The sequence below is a fragment of the Hippopotamus amphibius genome, chromosome 4 (genome assembly GCF_030028045.1).
Source record: "Hippopotamus amphibius kiboko isolate mHipAmp2 chromosome 4, mHipAmp2.hap2, whole genome shotgun sequence".
In the NCBI taxonomy this organism is placed as follows: Eukaryota; Metazoa; Chordata; class Mammalia; order Artiodactyla; family Hippopotamidae; genus Hippopotamus; species Hippopotamus amphibius.
The window spans coordinates 165,626,810-165,647,425 of record NC_080189.1 but is presented as its reverse complement, the minus strand read 5'-3'; the positions used below and the strand labels follow the sequence as shown (position 1 = coordinate 165,647,425).

The 20,616-nt window shown below is 36.4% G+C and overlaps 1 protein-coding gene across 6 annotated transcripts in view; it reads left to right on the top strand.

The window, feature by feature from the left end:
* Positions 1–20,616, top strand: part of CEP128 (centrosomal protein 128) — a 437,525-nt gene that overhangs the window by 225,538 nt on the left and 191,371 nt on the right. Inside the window, exon 21 of one of the 6 annotated variants that reach the window (XM_057733205.1) lies at positions 5,552–5,632. The exons of the other annotated variants lie outside the window; for them this stretch is intronic. Coding sequence (XP_057589188.1) covers positions 5,552–5,562 — 11 coding nt within the window. The 3' untranslated portion in view covers positions 5,563–5,632. Of the gene's footprint in view, positions 1–5,551; positions 5,633–20,616 lie in introns of those variants that run through there. 6 annotated transcript variants of the gene reach the window in all.

Below are 20,616 nucleotides of genomic sequence, written 5' to 3'. Positions count from 1 at the left end.
CATGGTATGGAAAAGTTACACACCTCTCTGTCAGAGATCATATTACATGTCAGGAGGAGAAAACTGTGATAGCAGAGAAATAAGTCAACACGCAGAAAAAAACTAAAGTTGTGGGACAAGTGACAGGCTTGCTGGTGTCAAGCCCTTGTACCCATTTACCCTCATTTGTGCCTGTGCCTTTCTTCCCTTTTGGCTTAAAATTGTAAACCTTGGTCTGTCTCCCTCACAGGCAGAGTCTTGGCAGATCAACGATCCCAATCGCATCCCTAAATACACACAGCAAGGGATAATCAGAATCCATTTTGTTTCCTTGTGTTAAATTAAAAAAATATTTCTCAGCATCACTACAAGATCATGTTAAACTAATTTTATTTAGCTTGGAAATGTTAGTTCCACATTCTCTGCTGTTGTATATTTTCTGTTCAGATTTTTTTTCTAGTATTCCTTTAATTTGTGAAACTAGAGAGGTAAGATATCTATGTATGATATATACACATATGTAAAATACAAAATGGTTATATAATTGTAGACTACATCATTTTATTGCTAAAATTATTGTGTTTTTGTGCCTTATAGATTTTGGGTCCGTTGACGCTACTAGTTTAATTTTTTTTGAGTCAGCATTATTTTTACTAAAATTTAAAAGTAAATACTATAAAACTTTTGTTAAAAAGATGAAAGCGATACAAATACCTACTAATGTGAAATTATCCCCATATTAGAGTTAATGAATTGGCGTTGATAATTTGTACAGACTTTTTTTTATACAAGTCAACTCATTGCTATTGAATTCTGTGACTTGTTCATATCATTCCAGTTTAATTCACATGTTCAATTATGTGGGAAAATAACAGACTCACCATTTTGGCTTTGTTATGTTATATGGAAATGAGGATTAGGGGATAGAGACTGTGCAAAGATGCATGTGGAATGGCATACTAAGTTAGATCAGTGATCCATTTGGCTCAATATTCTGATTCTGATAATGTCCCCGTGTAGATGTTTTGGTGGAAGCACAGTCCTTATATTTCATTTAGTCATTTTGAAATATTAAGAATATACTCTAAATATCTCAAATTAAAAAAAAATAATCTGTATGGCTTAAAAAATCTTTCTGAAAATTGCTTTTATATTTTCAAGATACATAAACCTTCTTAGTGATGGTGTCCTAACTACCACACATGCCGCCATTATCATCTTCTGATGCTCATGGCAGATGTTACTAAAGTTAGTTTCCTCTGGGTCAGGCACGACTTCAGTATCCCTCCTAAAACATTGTTCTAGATAACCATTGCCAACTGATTTGAATTGACCCATGTAGTCAAATTTAGTCATTAATGTGTGTAGGAAATAAGTTCTAAATGTTGTAGCTTTCTATCTAAACTGGAGATAATGGTACTATCTTCTTGCTTCAGGCATTCTATTTTCAGTATTTTCATTTGCTTTTTAAAATATTTGACTTCCAGTTCTGCTAGTCACTCTGCAAGGGACAAGTATCATTCAAAGTGAATGACAGCAGCATTCTCTTGCCCTTAAGAGGTTACAAATTTTGTGAACTATCATGACGTGCTGGATTTGGCCATTATTTCTTTCTCAATTAACCTTTGCTTTGCTTAAGGTATTTTGCTTTGCTCTTACAACTCAGTGATGAAATGACAAATAACTCAATTAAAAAATGGGCAAAGGTCTGAATAGGCAGTTCTCCAAACAAGATATAAAATGGCTAATGAGCACATGAAAAGATGCTCAACATCATTAACCATCAGGGAAATGCAAATCAAAACCACAACGTGATACCATTTCACACCCACTAGGATAGCTGTAATCAAAAAGACAGATAATGACTGTCAGAGAGGATGTAGAGATATTGGAACTCTCATACACTGCCGATGAGAATGTAAAATGGGGCACCCACTTTGAAAAGTCTGGCAGTTATCTAAAAAGTTAAACATAAAGTTACCATAATACTCAGCTTTCCTATTCCAAGGTATATACCCAAAAGAAATGAAAACATATGTCCACGTAAAAACTTATACATGAATATTTATAGCAGCCAAATGTTCATAATAGCCAAAAAGTAGAAGCAACCCAAATGTCCATCAACTGGTGATTGGGTAAGTAAAATGTGATATAGCTATACAATGGAATATTATTTAGCAATGAAAAGAAACGTATTACTAATAAATTTTATAACGTGGATGAACCTTGAAAACATAAAGCTAAGTGAAAGGAGTCAGTCACAAAGAACTACATATTGTATGATCCCATTTATATCAAATGTCTCCAGTAGGCAACACAACATTGTAGATCAACTATACCTCAATTTAAAAAAAGAAATTAAAAAAAAGTCCCCAATAAGGAAAATGTTCTAAGATTGTGGTGATGGTTGTACAATTTTCTGAGTACACTTAAAGCCATTGAACTGTACACATTAAATAGGTGATTCATATGGTGTATGAATTATATCTCAATTAAGGGGTTAAAAGCTAGGAGTGTTATTTAATTCCTTTTCTTTCCTTCATTCTGCATAGTATTATCAGCTCTGCCTATAAACTATATTCCAAATCTGTCTCATTCTGTAATCCTGGTTCAAAATCAGCTTCTGCCTGGACATCACTGCAGTGACTTCCTAGGCGGTTTATACTGTCTCCACTCTTGCATTCATGAAATTATTTGTCTTGTCTACCAGACAGAGTGAATATTTTTAAATCTATGATGATATGGGTAATGTTAATGCTAATGAAATAGCAGTGATGTCCTTTCACAATTACTGTGCCACGTAATATTCTTTGAAAATATTCACTCATTTAATCCTTACCACAACTCTGTGCTGTAGTGCTATTACTACTGGTCCCCCATTTTATAGATGAGGAAACTCAGGTACAGAGAGGTTAAGTAATTTGCCCAAGGCCATATAGCAAGTAATGACTGTTACATAAGGTAGATCAAGGCATTCCTTGGCTTAACATTCACTCAGTTTTTCGCATCTTTTTATTTTACTAATTTCTAGTCTGCCAGTCTCATTCTTGTCTTGGGCCATTTGTACTTGTTCCTTTCTCTCTCTCTCTCTCTCTCTCTCTCTGTTTTAAAAGCTTTTACCCTAGACTTTTCCTTCTTCCTATCATTCTTGACTTCAATGTCACCTCCACAGAAAAGCTATCTTCAATAATTCCAACTTGTGTTCACATTTTCATATATTTTCTTCACTGCTTCTATCAGTGTTTGAAATTATCTTATTTTTAATTTTTAATCATATATAAGCTTTGCCCCTGCCTAGCAGAATAATGCCTGACTAACAGTAAGAGTTCAAAAATTATTTGTTTACTGACTTTCTGACTTGTGGGAGGTTAGGATTTTATTTGTTTTTCAAATTATGGCTGAGGCAGATTTTCAAAGGATAAAGTGCATGTAGGAAGACTTTTAGGCCATAATGACTCATAATAATAGTTTCAGATATTATAATTACTTTTAAAAAGTAATCTTATGTAATTGATACCTTTCCAAGTGTCATTTTTGACTTTCAATGGGTTTAAGGTGGGAACTGGCCTTTTGATACTTTGATATTTGAGTGATTGGGTAATATTGCTATTCTTAAGATGTTCCGGGTTTTTTCAGGTATTCACGTGCTGGTTCTAGGATGTGGTTTGTTTTTCTCAGGTGGGGGTGTGAGTAGAGAGTGTGAAGGAGTGGGGAAAGCAGTCCTTGGCTCTTGGTTTTATGGGGGCCTTGGCGTGATGTAGCTACAGTCAGCATGGAGAGAATATGAGAGAGCTTGGGTAATTTCCTGGATCTGTTCCTGTCTGATATGAGTTGATCCTGAGTTAGCTCTGAGAACCCTGCTGTGTCAGGCCTTCTGTTTAGTTGGACATGCACACTGATGTGCTCATGTGTGCTCCCACGTATGCACAGAGACAGACCTTCATGTTCCATTTATACAATGGCCTTTCAGTAATAGCCTCCCCTCTATTACTTTTCTTGTGGCCTTTCTCATCTTTGAATGGTAGTATTTGTATTTTTAATGAGACAAATAGCCTTGTGTTTGTGTGTGCACGTGTGTGCATATATCACTCCTCGGATGATGAGTGATGCAACCATGTACACGCATGTGGAAATTTCAAGATTCCAATCATGTACACACATCCTAAAGAAAGCACGGGCTTCTTGAGGAGAAATATATTGTACAATTAGATGTCTAAGATTTATATCTTGCTGGCCTCTGCTATCTTGAAAAAGAATACAATATTCCGTATATTCTTACAAGCAGCTTTATTTTTTCAGAATATTAAAATTGGATCTCCTGTGCATAAATAATATTCATAGACTTGAATTTGCTAACTTTTCACTACCCAGCAGTGCGAGAGAGAAACACTAGGTGCTAAAAAATAAGATAGGAAACTGCAGCATTGAATGGCTAGGCTCCAGTTGCTTTTACATGGTTTCTAATAACCAAGATTTTCCATGCAGCTGACTCTTGATTCTTTGTGCAAATAGGCTGGTTGTAGGATGGTGAATACAATCCGCATAAAATTAGAAACAGAATCACTATCATTATTTGCAAGCTCCTCTTTTATCCAGTACCTGGAAGTGATGCTAAACAGAAGTTCCTCTTATCTAAAACCTTTTAATGCTTTAAATACATACACAAAAATAAACCTACTATGTGCAAGGCTGGGGAGATTCAAAGAATAAGACCTTGTCCCTCCCTGAGAGGAGGTTATAACCTCGTAGTCTAGCTATTCACTTCAATTCGCCTTTGGGTATATTGCTATAGAGGTTAATAAGGTGCGGTATACACACGTAATGAAAACGCTAGCTCTGCCTGGATGAGTTGGGGAATGGAGAGCTATTTCAATTGGACTCTGAAGGTTAAATAGGAGTTTGCCAGCTGAAGAAGTAGGCAACTGAAACAAATTATACAAGAGTCATAGAATTCTGAAAAGGCCACGCTTGCTCAGGAAATAGGAAGGAATTCAGGAAGCCAAGGGTAGAAAATGGTTTCCTTAGATGAGGAGAAGGAGTAAATTTCAGCAGAGGAGAAGTGGGAGAGGAAGAAGGAAATAAGATGAATTTGGAAATGTGGTTTAGTATCAGATTATCAAGAGTGTTTTATATTAACTACCAGATGTTTTCTGTGAATGAGTGTGATGACTCCTCTTACTTATTTGTAAAATGATGCTAGGAGCAATAGAAAAAATGCTCTTCCTCTATAATGCCTTCTGTATAAAGTGTTTTTCTTGATAGCTATTCTATTATTAGTAGTAATAATACTGTAACTACTTCTACAGTTTTACTAATACTAATAAGAAGCTACAGCATTATTCAATTTGAGTATACCTGTGTCTACCTTGATTACCCTGTGATATGATTAAATTTAACTTTTGTATTCTGCAAAAGATGGAGTTAGTTAACCTTTCATTTTACACTTTAGAGTTTGTAGGTTATATGGCGTTTGGAAGTAGACCGCTGGTCCAGCCTGAGCTGCATCTAATGGGAAAATACAAGGCTCAGGGAAAGTGCACCCTTGCTACTGATTGGTTATTTGTCATTTCAGGATATTCATGATGGGATAGCTGATGTGTTTCTGACTGAGACAGGCTGATTGGCAGAACTTTAAGAAGGCTTCTAGTTGGACAGCTGTGGAAGTCCTGATGATCACTCTTGTGATCTCGAGCTGCCTTTTGAGGATACATCTGAGTGCTTGCCTTGGGTTTTCTCTTTTAGAGCCCCTTCTATAGCATGAGAAGTATATGGGGCCATGGATACATGGCTAGCCACTCATAAAGCCAGTATCTCCCTTTTCTAGACCATACTCTGTGTACTAGACCCCCGAATTCTCTGATCAAACTGCCAGAGTCTACTTGGAGGAAACGTTCAGGCCCTTCCCCTAGATCTGTCTTCCCAAAGACAGTGTGAATACCTCTCAGCTCAAGAGGTGGCTGAAAGAGTTGCTGTCTGAGGGGGCAACAGTGGTCAAATGTGTGCAGTGGTTTCTGCACTCGTTTGCCTAAGGCCCCTCAAGGTGTTAGATAGAGTCTCGGGCAGGACTGGAAGGGCCCAGCCCTACGGCCTTCTTTTACATCCCTGAAAATTTTAAGAAAAGCCTGCCTGAATCTGATAGGGTCAGTTGGAAGTGCAGAAGTTACAGTGATCAAGAGGCTCCAATATAGAGTTTGAGACTTTTCAATTTGAGCCCTTTACAGAATGTGTGCACTACTTTTTCTTGGACTTAGTTAACTGTCTCAAACCCCTTATTGTGTTGGAGGCAGATTTTAAGTCTAGGGTTGAATTGACAGTTTAAGTCTAAGGTTCTCTACCTTCTTATATTCAATTTTCCTCCAGAAGTTTCAAATTAAAAAGTTTCTTTCTAAATAGGATTATTGAATTATACTATTATGCACTAATTCCCTAAGATGGGCATGTGTAGTCATTGAAATTAGACTAGAAGGAACAAATTGCTTTCATGTAGTTGTGTTTGTAGTAGAATAAGATAAGAAGAAGTGAATTGGCATGCAAAGAGTTAAATAAGTAAAATTGGGCCTGTAGGATTATTTTCACTCCATTTTAAAAAACAAATACACTACTACTTCATTATCATGTATATTTTATGCTTTAGCTTCTTGCTTATGTTTGAAGGGAAATTGTTTTATGTCTTATTTGATGCTAAATTAGTATCATATTAGTGTGGTAAAATATGTATACACACATATTTTATGTATACACATGTGTGTATATATACTGCATGTAGTCTCATATGTCAATTTTCAGACCACATTTTAAAGGAAGTGTTCTTTTTTGCTTCATTAGAAACAAAAAAGGACAAGTAACAAAGGGCTGATTTAGAGCAGGGAAGGTGTCCTAAGAGGATTCACTGATTTTATATTGCCTCAGTTCAACATTTACCTCAGTCTGTATAAATGATGGAAATCATATTTAGAGATCAGAAAAACAAACCAAATTAGATAACTTCTCCTGTAAGCCAAAAGAGTTCTTTTGTTTTTGGGTGCTATACTTTGTTTTCTAAAGGGGAGATGTTTACTATATTTGATGAGTTACAAAGATTTACTTTAATGCTCTGGAATATGCAAGTTAATGATTTTAGCCTGTAATTTTTTTTTATCACTTTAAAGAAAACTGTTGGACAATTTGACTATCAGATGGTTTATTTCACAATCATATTATGGTCTTGAAATTGTTCTATATAAATATTTCATTGGAGTTTTCACATTATCAAGTCTAGTTATTCTAAATCACTTTTGATTTTTTAAAAATTCTGCTCAAGAAAATACCCAATTAAAGTCAATGGAATGTGCATGCTGTAAAATATCTAACTAGTTATGGGGCGTTTGAGCAAGTTGATGTGTAGATCAAACAACAAGGGGTTAATTAGATGATTTTATTAGGTGTTTTTTTTTAGGAGAACTTTAAATTATAAGTGACTTGCTTTATTTTGTATTCAGTTGTATACTCCTTAATGACAGTATGTCAATAGCAATATCTATGCCTTTAATATTTATAATACCCTAGAATAATTTGAGGAAAAGTCTGAGGGAAATTAGGTTTTATGATATGGACAAGTTATTGTTACTTCTTTATAATTTTCACAATTATTATTTCTATAGATGGTACAGACTGTATATATACATATATTCATATACACACACACACGTGAATCCAGTCAACTCCAAAATAGATGGGAATAAATATACCTTGTTTCTTAGTGTTTAATCAGAATTTCTTAACTTTTCTTCTATATTCAATATGCTATACTGATTTCATACTATAATTGTGTGATCTCCCATGAGAAAGCAAAGTCAAATAAGATCTGTTGCCTAGTAACAAATTAACAAGGAAGGCAGATGAGAAGAACACAAAAACTGTCTGTGTTTAAAACCCTTTGGTAATGGAGATTATGTTTGTACCAACTTACGACATGATTTCTTCATTTTGAGATTGTACATATCTACCCTTAACAAATAGCTGTGTTTTGCAAATAGCTCTAGGTATAAAATATTTGTTTCTGCCCCCACTCCCAAGGTCAGGGTTCAAAAATAATTATTAGTCCAGAATTAATTGTTGTGCTAGCTATTTTTTTTTTTCAACAAGAGAATTCTTATTTTTGCCATTCTCTTATTCTTACTCTCCCAGTTTTTAGATTTGCCACATTGCTCTGTAGTCTGAAATAGAAAGATGACAGTCTAATTGTGGCATTTGTGAATTGTTTATAGAGACAAATGTGAAATACATATTGGTCCCATTACTACTTTCTTACAGCCCCATATTATGTCTTGCTTCTTAATGTCCTGTGTACAATTAGAGGATCCTACATTGATCATATATTATCCTTAAGCAAGCATATGTTTCATTTGATATTTCACTTGTAAACTATCAAAATTGTTGGCAGTGAGAAACTGAACCATTCAGAAAAAAATCGATTGATAGGGTGGAAGTGAAGACCATATTCATTTATCAGAAAAGAAAAGAAAATACGTAGGTATAACTAACCTTAACAAGACATGTGAAAACCCATATGAGGAAAGCTGTAAAACATACCTGAAGGATATGGAAGTATACTGGAAGAAATAAGAGGCATACCATTTTCTTGGATAGGAAGACTCAAATATCATAATAATATCATTTATTCCTAAATTAATTTATGACTTTAATGCAAACCCATAGACACATAATCTCATGTTTTGTTTTTCTTTTTTTAAACCTGAGCTTGGAAAGCCAATTATAAAATTCATTTGGAAGAATGGAAAAGCATGTATATCCAGCAAAATCCTGAAAAAGAAGAGCGAGGGAAAAGGGTAGTTCTAAACCTATCTTTAAAAAAAAAAAAAAAATTGACAGACCAATGGAACAGAATAGAAAATTCAGAAACAGACCAAAACGCTTGAAGAAATCTAGTCTACTCTAAGGTTGGAATTTTAAGTTAGTGCAGATGTATAGACTTTTTAATAAGTGTACTGGGATAACTGGATATCTATATAGAAAAAGATAAAGTTAGAGCCATTCCTGATGCTACCCACTGAATATATTTTAAATGGATCAGATTTCAGTGTAAAAAATGAAATTATACAAATACTAGAAAAAGCATGGGCAGTGACACTATAGTCTGGCAGTAGGCAAAACTTACCTACTAGCTAAAATTCAGTGGCAACAGAGAAAAAAACTGATACATTTGATTGCGTATGAAAACCCTTCACTATAAGCAAAATAAAGAGACAAATTACAGATTGAGAAAAATGTTTGCAAGTCTTATCATATACAAGAGGTTATATCTCTGTTATATAAACAGGCTCGGAGCTGCGACGGAACAGGCTTTTATACATTGCTTGTGGGAATACAAAATGGTACCCTTTTGAAGGTGCCTTTGAATCTAGTTAATTTTCATAAGCACTCACCTTTGACTCTTCAGTCCTACTTCTAGGAATCTGTGTCACAGATACAGTGGCAACAATACAAAAGCCCACTGCATAATGCTGGTTTTTGCATCACTTTTTAATAGTGAAAGAGGAAATAACCCAATGTCTATCAGTACGGGACTGGTTGAAAACACAGTGTGTAGTAATGTACAGCAATGAAGAGAAATGCCTCTTCAGTGTCTGGTATCTGGGCTGGGAGAATTTAGAGGCTAGGATTGCCTGCAAGAGAATCTTCACATGGCTCCGTTTCCTCACGGCATGGCAGCCTCAGGGCTCCTAGCTCCAGTGTCCTGGGTGATAGTGCAGAAGCTGCATTGCCTCTTCTAACCGAGGCCCAGAAGTCACACAGCATCACCTCTCTGCACCCTGTAGATTACAGGTTACTCACCAGCCTGTTCATATTCCAGGAGGGGGACCTCCCACCTCTGAGTGGGGGGGAAGTGTTGAAGATTTTCAGGTGTTTTCAAAACCACCATGCTCTTTATTCTTTGTGAAGTAGTCTTGCTCCCTCTCTCACACACATGCACAAAATTGAACCTGAATCTGATCAAGGTTCTAGATTGAATTACCAATTTATGGTAAATATATAGGAATCATTTCAATCAGCAGAAGACAGACTGTGGAAAACTTCATAAGACAGAAGATCTGTTTTCTCAACAAAAAAAAAATTATGAGTAGAATAAAAAGAGCTGGAAAGAAGATCTGCAGGTTAAAAGAGATTTCAGAGGCCTTTCAGTCAAAGCAGTGCATGAAATTGCATTGTATGGTCCCAACAAACATGAAAAAAAGACAGGGAAATAAGAACACTGTGTAATAGCATTCGTGATATACTATTAAAGAATTGGTCTTTTTAAAATTTGTGATCAAGGTGCTGTAGTTATGTTTAAACAATAAGAATTGTTTTAACCAAAAAATTTTCAAAATAAATTATTTACTGATGACATGATATAGTCTGGTATTTGCTGCAGAATAATTGGAATGGGGTGATGAAAATGGCTTCGGTGTATGTGAAAAAGATTGTTCAGGTATTGATGAAAGTTGTAACTGGGTAATGTGTACAAATCAATTCATTATACTGATCTAGCTTTTTGTTTTTGAATAAGTGTGGAAATTTTCCATAATAAAAACGTGTAAAAAGGAAGGAAGAAATGAGGCAAAGAAAGAAAGAAAGAGGTGGAAAGATTGAGAAAGGAAAAGACGGAATTAATGTAGGTGAAATTTTGGCATAATTCAGTATTGTTGCTGTCTTAATTTTATAGAAAATTATAGTCAACATACCTTTCCATTTTTTAAGCATAAAAATATGGGCCTAAGATACTTCTGTAGTTTTTTAGCTTGTGAGAAATAGTCCTGAAATTCTGTATAATAATGTTGTTTGCATTTGTTTAAGTAAAGATGTGATGAGAAAATATATGTACTTGCACTAGAGCCTCAGAATTCTAATGTATGTTTAATTGTCACACAATAATATATCTATATATAAAATATGAAAACATATATACATCTATCTATGTGACATCTCATTTGTTTGATACCCATAAATTATTTTCAAGTAACCAAATCCTAAATTTTATTCAGTATATTGTACATCTTTTTTTCCTCTTAGAAAATTTAGTTTGAACAGTCTTTTGGCTAAAATGTTAACTTATTGGCTGGAATGTTTGCTTGATGGTTTTCCTTCATTCTCCAAATGAATATAGACTGCTTAAATCCCAATTTAATCTTAGTAAAATCTTCTAATGATTTACAGCTACATACTGAAATTATTTCCCAGAGATACTGTCATTCTATATTTAATTGTGTGGTAAGGAACAAATAAAGGTGTTATTTTTAGTGTGTTTTTCCCATTACATAAGCATCTGTCTTGCTAATCTAAATAGTTTCTTAATTCTGGTAGTTTAAAGTTTTATCAATAATTATTTTGTGGGTTGAATCTATATTAAGATGTTATTGCCCAGACAATTTTCTTTGGTTTTCTTTCATTGTAAAAGAAAATAGGGAGAGAGGGTGGTATCTGTGGCTATAAAAGGGTAGGATGAGGGATCTTTGTGCAGGAACTTTGTGTATCATGACTGTGTTGGTATTCACATGAATCTGCACATGTGATGAAATGATAAAATTGCATAGAATTAAACACACACACACACACGCACACACAGAGGAGTGCAGGTAAAAACTGATGAAATCCAGGTGAAGTCTGTGGAGTGTATCCATGTCAGCTTCCTGGCTGTGGTATTGAATGCCAGTTATGCAAACTGGTACCTTTGGAGGAAAGTGGGTGAAGTTAGAAGCCATCTCGATTATTTTTTACAGCTGCATGTGAATCTATTATTATCTCACAATAAGAAGCTGAAAAATAGATTATATTGATTTTAATATTTTTGAATTGGAAATTACTTATATAAGAAAATCAGGTATCAATCCTAGTTAAAACTGTGAACACATTTCTAATTTCTTTTTTTTTTTTTTTTTTTTGGGCACATGGGCTTAGTTGCTCCGTGGCATGTGGGATCTTCCTGGAGCTAGGATCGAACCTGTGACCTCTGCATTGGCAGGCGGATTCTTAACCACTGCGCCACCTAGGAAGCCCTCTAATTTCTTATTTTTTAGCTTTTGAATTTTTAAAATTTTAAACTAGAATAGGACCTGAATAAGTTCTTAAAAACTGATACTGTTCAGTAAAAGGATCTTTAAATGTGCTGTAACAGTCTACTGAAAGTCAATAACTGATGGCATGTTAGCACATTGGGATGCTACAGAGAATAAAATCTCATGGTTAGATGCTAGAGAACTTGTGCACAACTTAATTTGGACTAGGAGATACTCACATATCTGAGAACTGGAAGGGTCCCTATATGTTTATAACTGTCTCTACTACAAATGAAGGAATGGACCCAGAAAGGTTACATGCTTTTTCCAAAGTTTTACTGTTTTAACAAAGCAGTGATTGATTTTGCCTACCTTTTATCTCTGGTCTTCTTTTTCCTGCATCATCTATCAATCTGTATATTTTCACTCTCTAAGAACTTTTCCTTTAGTTCTGTTCTCTCTGGAGTTACCATAGAATAGTAAAAACAAACAAATAATTTTTTATAGTGTACATTTTTGGGTGGTGACATTCATATGATTAAAAAACCCTGCTATGTATGGTTCTTTTGGTTAGATTTTTTTGCTTTATGTATTTGTGTCACTGTACCTCTCAGAAAATTTTTTTTGCTTGATTTTAAAGAAATAGCTCTTATAGTGTAGTTCACAAAATAAGCAGGTAGTTGCCACAAGGTATACAAGTGACCTTTGGAAATGTGTGGGTGCTGAACCCCCACTGCCTAGGTTTGATTCCTGGTTCTACTGCATTTTGACCTTGAGAAACTTTCCCAGCCTGTCTATCCCTTAGTTGCCTTGTTTGTTAAATGGAGTTAATAATACTGTTTACCTGGAAGGGTTGTTTTATCACTTGTGCTGATGTAGATAAATTGATTGGAACAGGAAGTATTCAGTAAATGTTAATTGCTATTTTTACACATGGCTCTTAGTTTTGGTTTGACTTAGACATTGCTTGGTCCAAGGGCTACACAAGGGAATGGGCAAGAGTGATGATAAGAATATGGTCAGGAGTAATACACGAGGAATCAATAAATCATCTTTGAGCACCTGTAATGTCAAGGGCAAATGGATGTACAGGGAAATGTGATTTCCTTAATTCAGTGTATAACTAATCTGATTTTCCTCTTGAATCTGGAACCTTTGGTTAATCATCCATTCAACAAATAGTTGTCAAGTGCCTACTATAATGCTGGGCTCTATTCTTGGAACCAGAGATACAGCAGTGAATAAAATACACAAAAATCCTTGCAGCTGTGTTGGTTATATCCTGCTGGCAGGAGATAGACAATAAACAAACACAAGTAAATTATAGAGTATTTTAGAAGATAATAATTGCCATGGGGAAAAAGCAAAGAAGGCATGAGGAATGACAGTAGAGGCAAAGTGTAATTTTCAATAAGATCATCAGAGTCAGCTTCACTGAGAAAGTGCCATTGGAACAAGGAATGCAAGAGAAAAATCCATATGCATATCTGGGAGAAGAGCATCCCAGGTAGACGGAAGCACTAGTGCAAAGGCCTGGAGGCAGCTGTGTGTCCTGCATATTTGAGGAGTAGCACAGAAGCCACAGTGGCTGGAGCAGATTGAGCAAAGTGGAGCGTGGTTGTAGAGTTTGAGAAAAAGAGAGCAGTAAAAGATGATGACAGCTTTTCGCTTAAACAGCTGAAACAGTGGACTCTCTATGGCTGAGGTGGGGAGGCTGCTGGTGGAGCAGCAAAGAAAATTAGTGGGAAAGAGTGAACTGAATATCAGATCTAGTTTAAAATTTAAAAGTCCCTTTTAGTCTGTCTTGGACCAAGAAAACTTAGTCTCTCAGATAACCTCCTCTGCATCCCGGCAGAAGTCCGCTTATGCATCTCTGAGGCAGAAGAGGAGCTTTGGCTCCCCTGCCTCCTCTGTCATTGAGTGAAGGTCTTCATCCATCTGGTTGTTGCTTCCCTGCCGGTGCTTATTTCATGGCTGGAGTCGGTAGCTGGTGAGTCGGTAGCTGGTGTAACTGCTGCATTTCATCTCGGGCAGGGTTCCCTGTAGCGCTGGCCGACTCGATTTCACCTCTCCTCCTGCTGCCGCTCTCAGTTCCTCTCAGACCTGGAAATGTGTCCAGTTTGATTCCACAGAACCGTCTGCTGTGCATCCTCCCTGCATTATGGCAGCCTCGCCGGTAGGTTGCCCCGGCCTGGCTCTCAGCTGCTTCTGCTTCCCTTTCAGACTCCCGGGAACCAAAGGCTAATCAGTGGATTAAACCTTGGCCGCTCCTCCTCACTGACAGTGCTCTCCCTCCAAGGTGGCTTGGCTTTGCTGTCAGGGGCCGCCTGAGGGGCAGTCACTTCTCAGAGCCCTGAACAAGGACCAGACGCTCTGACCCGGCCTGTGCTACCCTTGCTAATCTAATAAGCTGCTGCTTCTCTAGGCAGAGCACAGAGAAGGGAAGATCAGCTCACGCGTGAGACAGTCTTGTTTGCCTTCCTCTCTCTTCCCTGCCCTCCTTTAAGACAGGAAAGGGACAGTCTCTCTCATACATCATATCCTATTCCTGTTTTGATATCCCTTTCATTAAAACTATATGGTCAGCGAGACAAGCTTGTCCCTTGGTTTGCTAAAATGGGAGACAAACAGTATTTTCTCTCAAGCTGGTATTCGAACTAACACGCCTGTGTGGCTCCATTAATCCTATTTTGTATGAAAGAAGCTCAGTATTACATTGTTCTTCTTCTTTGAATTCTGTAGGCCACAAAGTCCTAAAATACTAATTCAAAACAAAACCCTGAGTTACTAATTGTAACCTTTACTCAGTCAGATAGTTGCTTTGGAATGACTAGGACAAAGCCCATATTTTCAGGAAGACAAAAGGAAGAGAACTAATGATGTGAAATCTATAGCTATGATATATATGGCCTCTGAAATATCTTTTTTTTTTTTTTTTCGAAACAAATATGAGTACAAATACAGTCCTGTGAATAGCTTTCTTTGGTCATGTTTGATGCTGTAATGGTACATGTGAAAATATTGCAGTTTATGTGATTTTCAGCTTTTGCCTTAACAACTCTTTGTCCAGTGAATCTTCTTGTATTCCTCCTGAAGCTCTTGTTTAATAAAATAAAACAAAGCACATTCAAAATCTGTTTTTAACATATCTTCACATTTTGAGGTAAGCAAATAGAGCAGATGTTCCAGTGTTCCTCTATATTTCTATTTTAAAATGTTAGCTTATTTTCTATTCAGCATTTTCCAAGTGAGCCTGCATTATTAAAAACAAAATGCAAGCGCAGACAAAAAGGAAAATGGCTGTGCCTTCTCATTTTAAGGATGAAATCAATTAAATAAGGTTTTTCAAATTTTATTTTAATAGTAATAAGTTTAGAGATGGAAAAAATAGATAATTTAGATACTATTTCATTAGAAATCCCTAATCTCAGATATTTCAAGACGTGTTTGAAGATATTCGATTGAATGACTGTTAGATACATTTTGGGAGATATAATTATGGCATGAAAATAGAAAATCCATTAACTACTCCTAGTACCTCTAAATTCTTTTTATTGCGTAAGAAGAACAAGCATTATACTCCTAGTTCATCGATAGGATATGTTTTATAGTAAAGCTAAAATAAGAGAGGGAAACCTTGTATCTCTGAAAGGTCACATTGATTTCCAGAGTTCCTTACTTTCAGTGTTTAGAAAACTTTCCTATTTCTTAAATTTCAGCTGATTTGGTAATTTGCTGTGACCCAAATTCAAAGAAACTGCTGATATCAAGAAGTCATGTCTTAGGTCTGCTGATGGGGTTCCACTTGAAAACCATCTTTGCCCTGAATCGTGATCTCCTACCTCAGTTATCCTCACTATCCATATCTTTATATACATGTCCTTTACTGCTTCGTTTCCTGTAGTATATTAATGTGCTCAAGTCAGTCCTGTTGGAACAAACGACCCTCTCTGAACCTCATGTACCTCTAGCTACAACTTTATTTTATTCCTATTCAGAGATCTCTGAGGAACCATCTTGCTCATTGTTGTTTTTTTTTTTTCCAGCTCCCCCCTTTTTTCTTCAGCTTACTGAAATCTGATTTCTCATCTTACTGCTTTTGTGAAACCACTCTCACTAAGAGCAGTGGTGGTATCTAATTGTAAAATCCTCAGGCCACTTTCTAGTGCACTCGTTATGTCATCTCTCTCTTGCCCTTGACATTGATAGCTGTTCTCTTCTCAGCAAACTCTTTGACAGCACTTTTCTCTGTTTACTAAATGTATTTCTAAATATTTCCCAAGCTCCTCTATCAGCAACTTTTACTCTATCCATTCCTTAAATTTGCCTATTTCCTATTGATTCTAGATCCTCTTACATTTTCATACCTCATGTGCTCCTTGAGAGATTGAATCCACTCACATGGTTTAAATATCTAAATGCTCATGACCTCTAGGCACAGCCTTTCCCTCAGGATTCACATTTAGGTGTCTCACTGTCTCTCAAATGTATGTTTGTTGGAATGTCCTGCAAGTAGCTCAAATGTGTTATGTTTGAGTAGTAGCTTTCTATCGTCTTTCACATAATGTAATACTTTTCTTCCTTTATTCCTTATGTACCGACTCAGTCAAATCTCGAAACCTCCAGGTCTTTCCAGTGTCCTCTTAATCTACTGCACCCTCCCCCCCCCCAATGCCTTGACCTAGCCCCATCCCAATAACCAGGCTATCAGTAAGTGGTCCTCATTTACCTTCTTCATAGCTTGAAAATTCATACTCCTTATCCCCTCCAGCACTGCTTTCTTCCTCCCACCCCACCATCCCAGTTACTACTGAACTGTTGTTCAAACTTTCCGTACACTCTGCGTGGCACATTCCCTGTCTCTAAGTCTTTCCACCATCCAGTCTATTGTCTGTAATACTAGTCTGTCTGATCCACAAAGAATCCTGAAGATGTTTACCCCTGCTTAAAACCTTTCCATAGTGTTCTGTTGTATAAGGGACACATTACATGGACCCTTTGAAAGTCTCGGTTTTTTTTTTGGAGGGGAGTGGTCATGGTGAGTGGCAGACAGCCAGATGCTCCCCAGTGGTGGTCACAGCAGAGACCTGGGACAGAGTCTATAAACCTGACAGTGACACCAGGGGTGGTCTTTTCCTTCCAGGTCCAGTGGTCTGTGCTCCCGCCAAGCTATGTCCCTAGAACCCCAGGCCTCCCTAGCTCTGGCTTCCTCAAAGTTTCTTAATATTCTTACTGTTGCAGACACTTTACCCTCCAGCAACATCAACTTTATTTGAACACATCCTGCCATTTTATATCATGACCCATTGGAAATGTTTTTTCTCTGTTTCAAATTTCCATCTTCAACTACTGGTGAACTAATTATTTCTCAAAGCTCAACATACATGTCACCCACTCTCAGTAACATTGCCTGGCCTTTGCCCAGCTTCTGTCAGAACCAGTGAATGAATTCCTGACCCAGTGTTTCCCAAACCCTATTTTCTCCTTTAGGAGGTGATGTATTTGTGTGCTTTCCGATCCTTTTCTCCTGTCTTGCATTTCATTTTTTTCCATGGTAGGCAACCTCTTTATCATTGGCCCCAATGCAACCCTTGCAACAAATTTTTTCTTTTTCTATTCCAAGTTTTGCTCTGAGCAACATCTCTGCTCCCTTTCCTTTTCTTTTTTTTTTAAATCTTCCCATTTGTAAGCTGTTAATAATACAATTAGCTTAATAGTTTAAACGACAAGCAATCCTTAGTTATGGTTATTGTACAGAAATTATGCAAGTGAAATCTCCTGCCTTGAAGAAAAAAAAAATTTTTTTGAACTGAAGAGTCTAAAGCACTTGTAGAAGAAAACATAGACATCCTGCTATATCATCCTCAGATGTCCCTTTTGAAACATTAGCATCTAATATAAATTGAAAATGATTTCTTATTTAATTGCAGTATTTTTCCTTTAAGTTATTGCTCTTTTCAGATGTGTATTTACTTTGACAATGCAAACAACATTTCAATCAAATTATTAGTTGAGTATGCATTATGATCTATCCTAGGGATAACAAAATTTTTAAGTGGGAAATTATGGTCTAAGTTTCAAACAACTGACTTATGGATAGAGTTAAACATATTACTAAGTCTGGAACTTCCTTTTTGTAATATTTTTGAATTTTAGATATATGAAATCTAAAATTGGACACTTTCTTGTTCTCTCTGGTTTTTTATTTTCAATAAAGAAGTATTGCCTCTCATTCTTGTTTTGTAGAGCACCTTTAAAATATGTGATTTTTTTTCCCCTAACAGAAATAATGATACCAGTTTATTTTTAATGACCAAAAATGAATTCCATATAGAAAAAAATTGGATTTCAGTTGAGCTTTGTAAGAGTACATTGGGTATCATTAAAGGATAAAGTCCATTTTTTGAGAATAAGCTCCAAATGTCAATACTGTTGCTGAAGTAGAACATGGCTATTTACAACTCGTATTTTCTGAGAACTACTGCATAATTGACATGTAGGTGTGGTTTTCTTTCCAACTGACATGATTAAATTGTGGTCTTAAAGTGAAATATTAACAGTGGAATGGAAATTTGTATCTTTGTTACAAGGGACTTGAAAACAAATTGAACTAGTAAATGGGCCTTAGATTTCATCTAAAATATGAATATTTCATTGAACTGTTGCTCTACAGACTTTAGGAAATCTAGTGTATGCTGCTGCTGCTTTGTTTCGAAGCCACTGAGACCTCCAGAGTATCACAGACATTTGTAGCAGCATTTGCATTACCTGCGAGATTATTAGAAAGATAGAATCTCATGCTCCAACCTAGATCTCCTGAATTAGAGTCTGCATTTTGACAAGATCTCTAAGTGATTTAAAAGCACATTAAAGTATGAGAAGTGCTGCCTTAGACCAGTGGGATATTATTTATGTTCCCCAATTAGAGAAAGATAGGAAGCCTGCTTGTGGAAATGGTGCCAGGCACTTCCACAGCACATGAGCAAACTCTCCTTATCTGAGGAAAACCAGGGTATAAGTGAGTTGATGTGTGGCCTACTCAGAATCATGTTGTTTCAAATCTGGAAGGCTCCTCGAAGATGATCTAGTCCAACTCTATCTTTTTATAACTAGAAATCTAAGCCCCTCCCCAAATGAAATATTAGTGAATAAAATTTATTGTTGCCTGAGGTCACAGTCTGCTTAGTATACTCTAGGAAAATTAATACCACTTAATGACTGCCTCAATGTAGAGAAGGACATTCGATGCTTGGGCCTTTTAATTTTACTTGTGACGTTTTCTCCACTCCCCAGGATCCAGTGTCACCATGTCATGCGGACATTGTCCTAAGTCTGTTATGATAGCCAGTTTTCATGTGAATCGCACCTGTTTATACTTTGAACATTCAGAGTACATATCCTTTCTTTGGTATCATCATGATAGCCATGATAGTCACATGACTAATTGAACTCAGTAGGTTAATTTTACCTTTCAGGCAGAGTTTAATCTGAGATTTGCCAATTTAGAGATGACTAATGAAAGTTGATTTCTGGGTATGATTCAGAACCATGACCTTTAACTTTCAAAATTTTTTAGCCAACCAAATTTCTTCATATAGCACTTTGCTCACTTCACGAGCTCTTATAGGTATTGTGTTATTCCTTTCCATTTCATAACATGCTGATACCTCGTTGTGGCTGAATCTTGTGTCCTGGCCTTTCCTGACAACTAGCTACAACTTCTCTGTTTCAACAAACTGTTACATCCCCAAATCCAATTTCCCCCTTCTGTTCAAAACCCTTCTAAGTGGGCGGTTAGTTACACAGTTTGTCTTTTGGGGGCCTTTTGCATCCACTCTGTCCATGACCAAGATGGGACGGTCCTATTTACTTTGTTTGCATTGCATATTTTATTTGCCTTTCATCCTGTCAAATTTCTGACTTTCCCAAATTCAATAGTTAAAAAATTTTATTACATATTTCTGGGTGTGGGATATTTTAAAATTATTATATCCTAACAGTAAATGCAAGATATTAAAAACCTCATTTAGGTTTAATTATCATATACTAATTTTTAATCTTCCTGGGACTTAGGTTGAATCGTTTACATTTACAGAACTGCAGTTTCACTTGGTTCAACTCTAGAGATATGCAGTTAGTTCATTGGCCCTTTATTTATGAAGATGTAGTGAGTAGTTTGCTTTCTTTTCCTTTGGGTAATATTTTTTCAGTTGCAATTTTATAAGTCTGGGAAGGTCTACCTTGTTTGTGAGAGAATAAACTAGTTTGCTCTTCTTTCTCCCTGGCAGGCAGTCAGCCCCAGTCAGCTGCTGATTAGCTGCTGAGGCTGTGGGTAAGGTGAGCCTATCCTAGGTCTCTCTGTCACTTGACTGTGGTTAATCCTCCCCTGAGAGTCTGACCCCAGATAATGGAGAGAAAATTGTGGTGTAACTGTGATTTGGGATTACCTGTGATATTCTGTTCTCCCCTAAACAGAGAATTGACTCCTCCGATTAATTTGTCTTTTTCAGCTTGTAGTAAGTTTTAAAGTAAATTTCACCTGATTTAAAAAAGAAAAATAAAGACGTGTATTGGGAAGGCCACGAGTCTAAAAAGAGTTTGT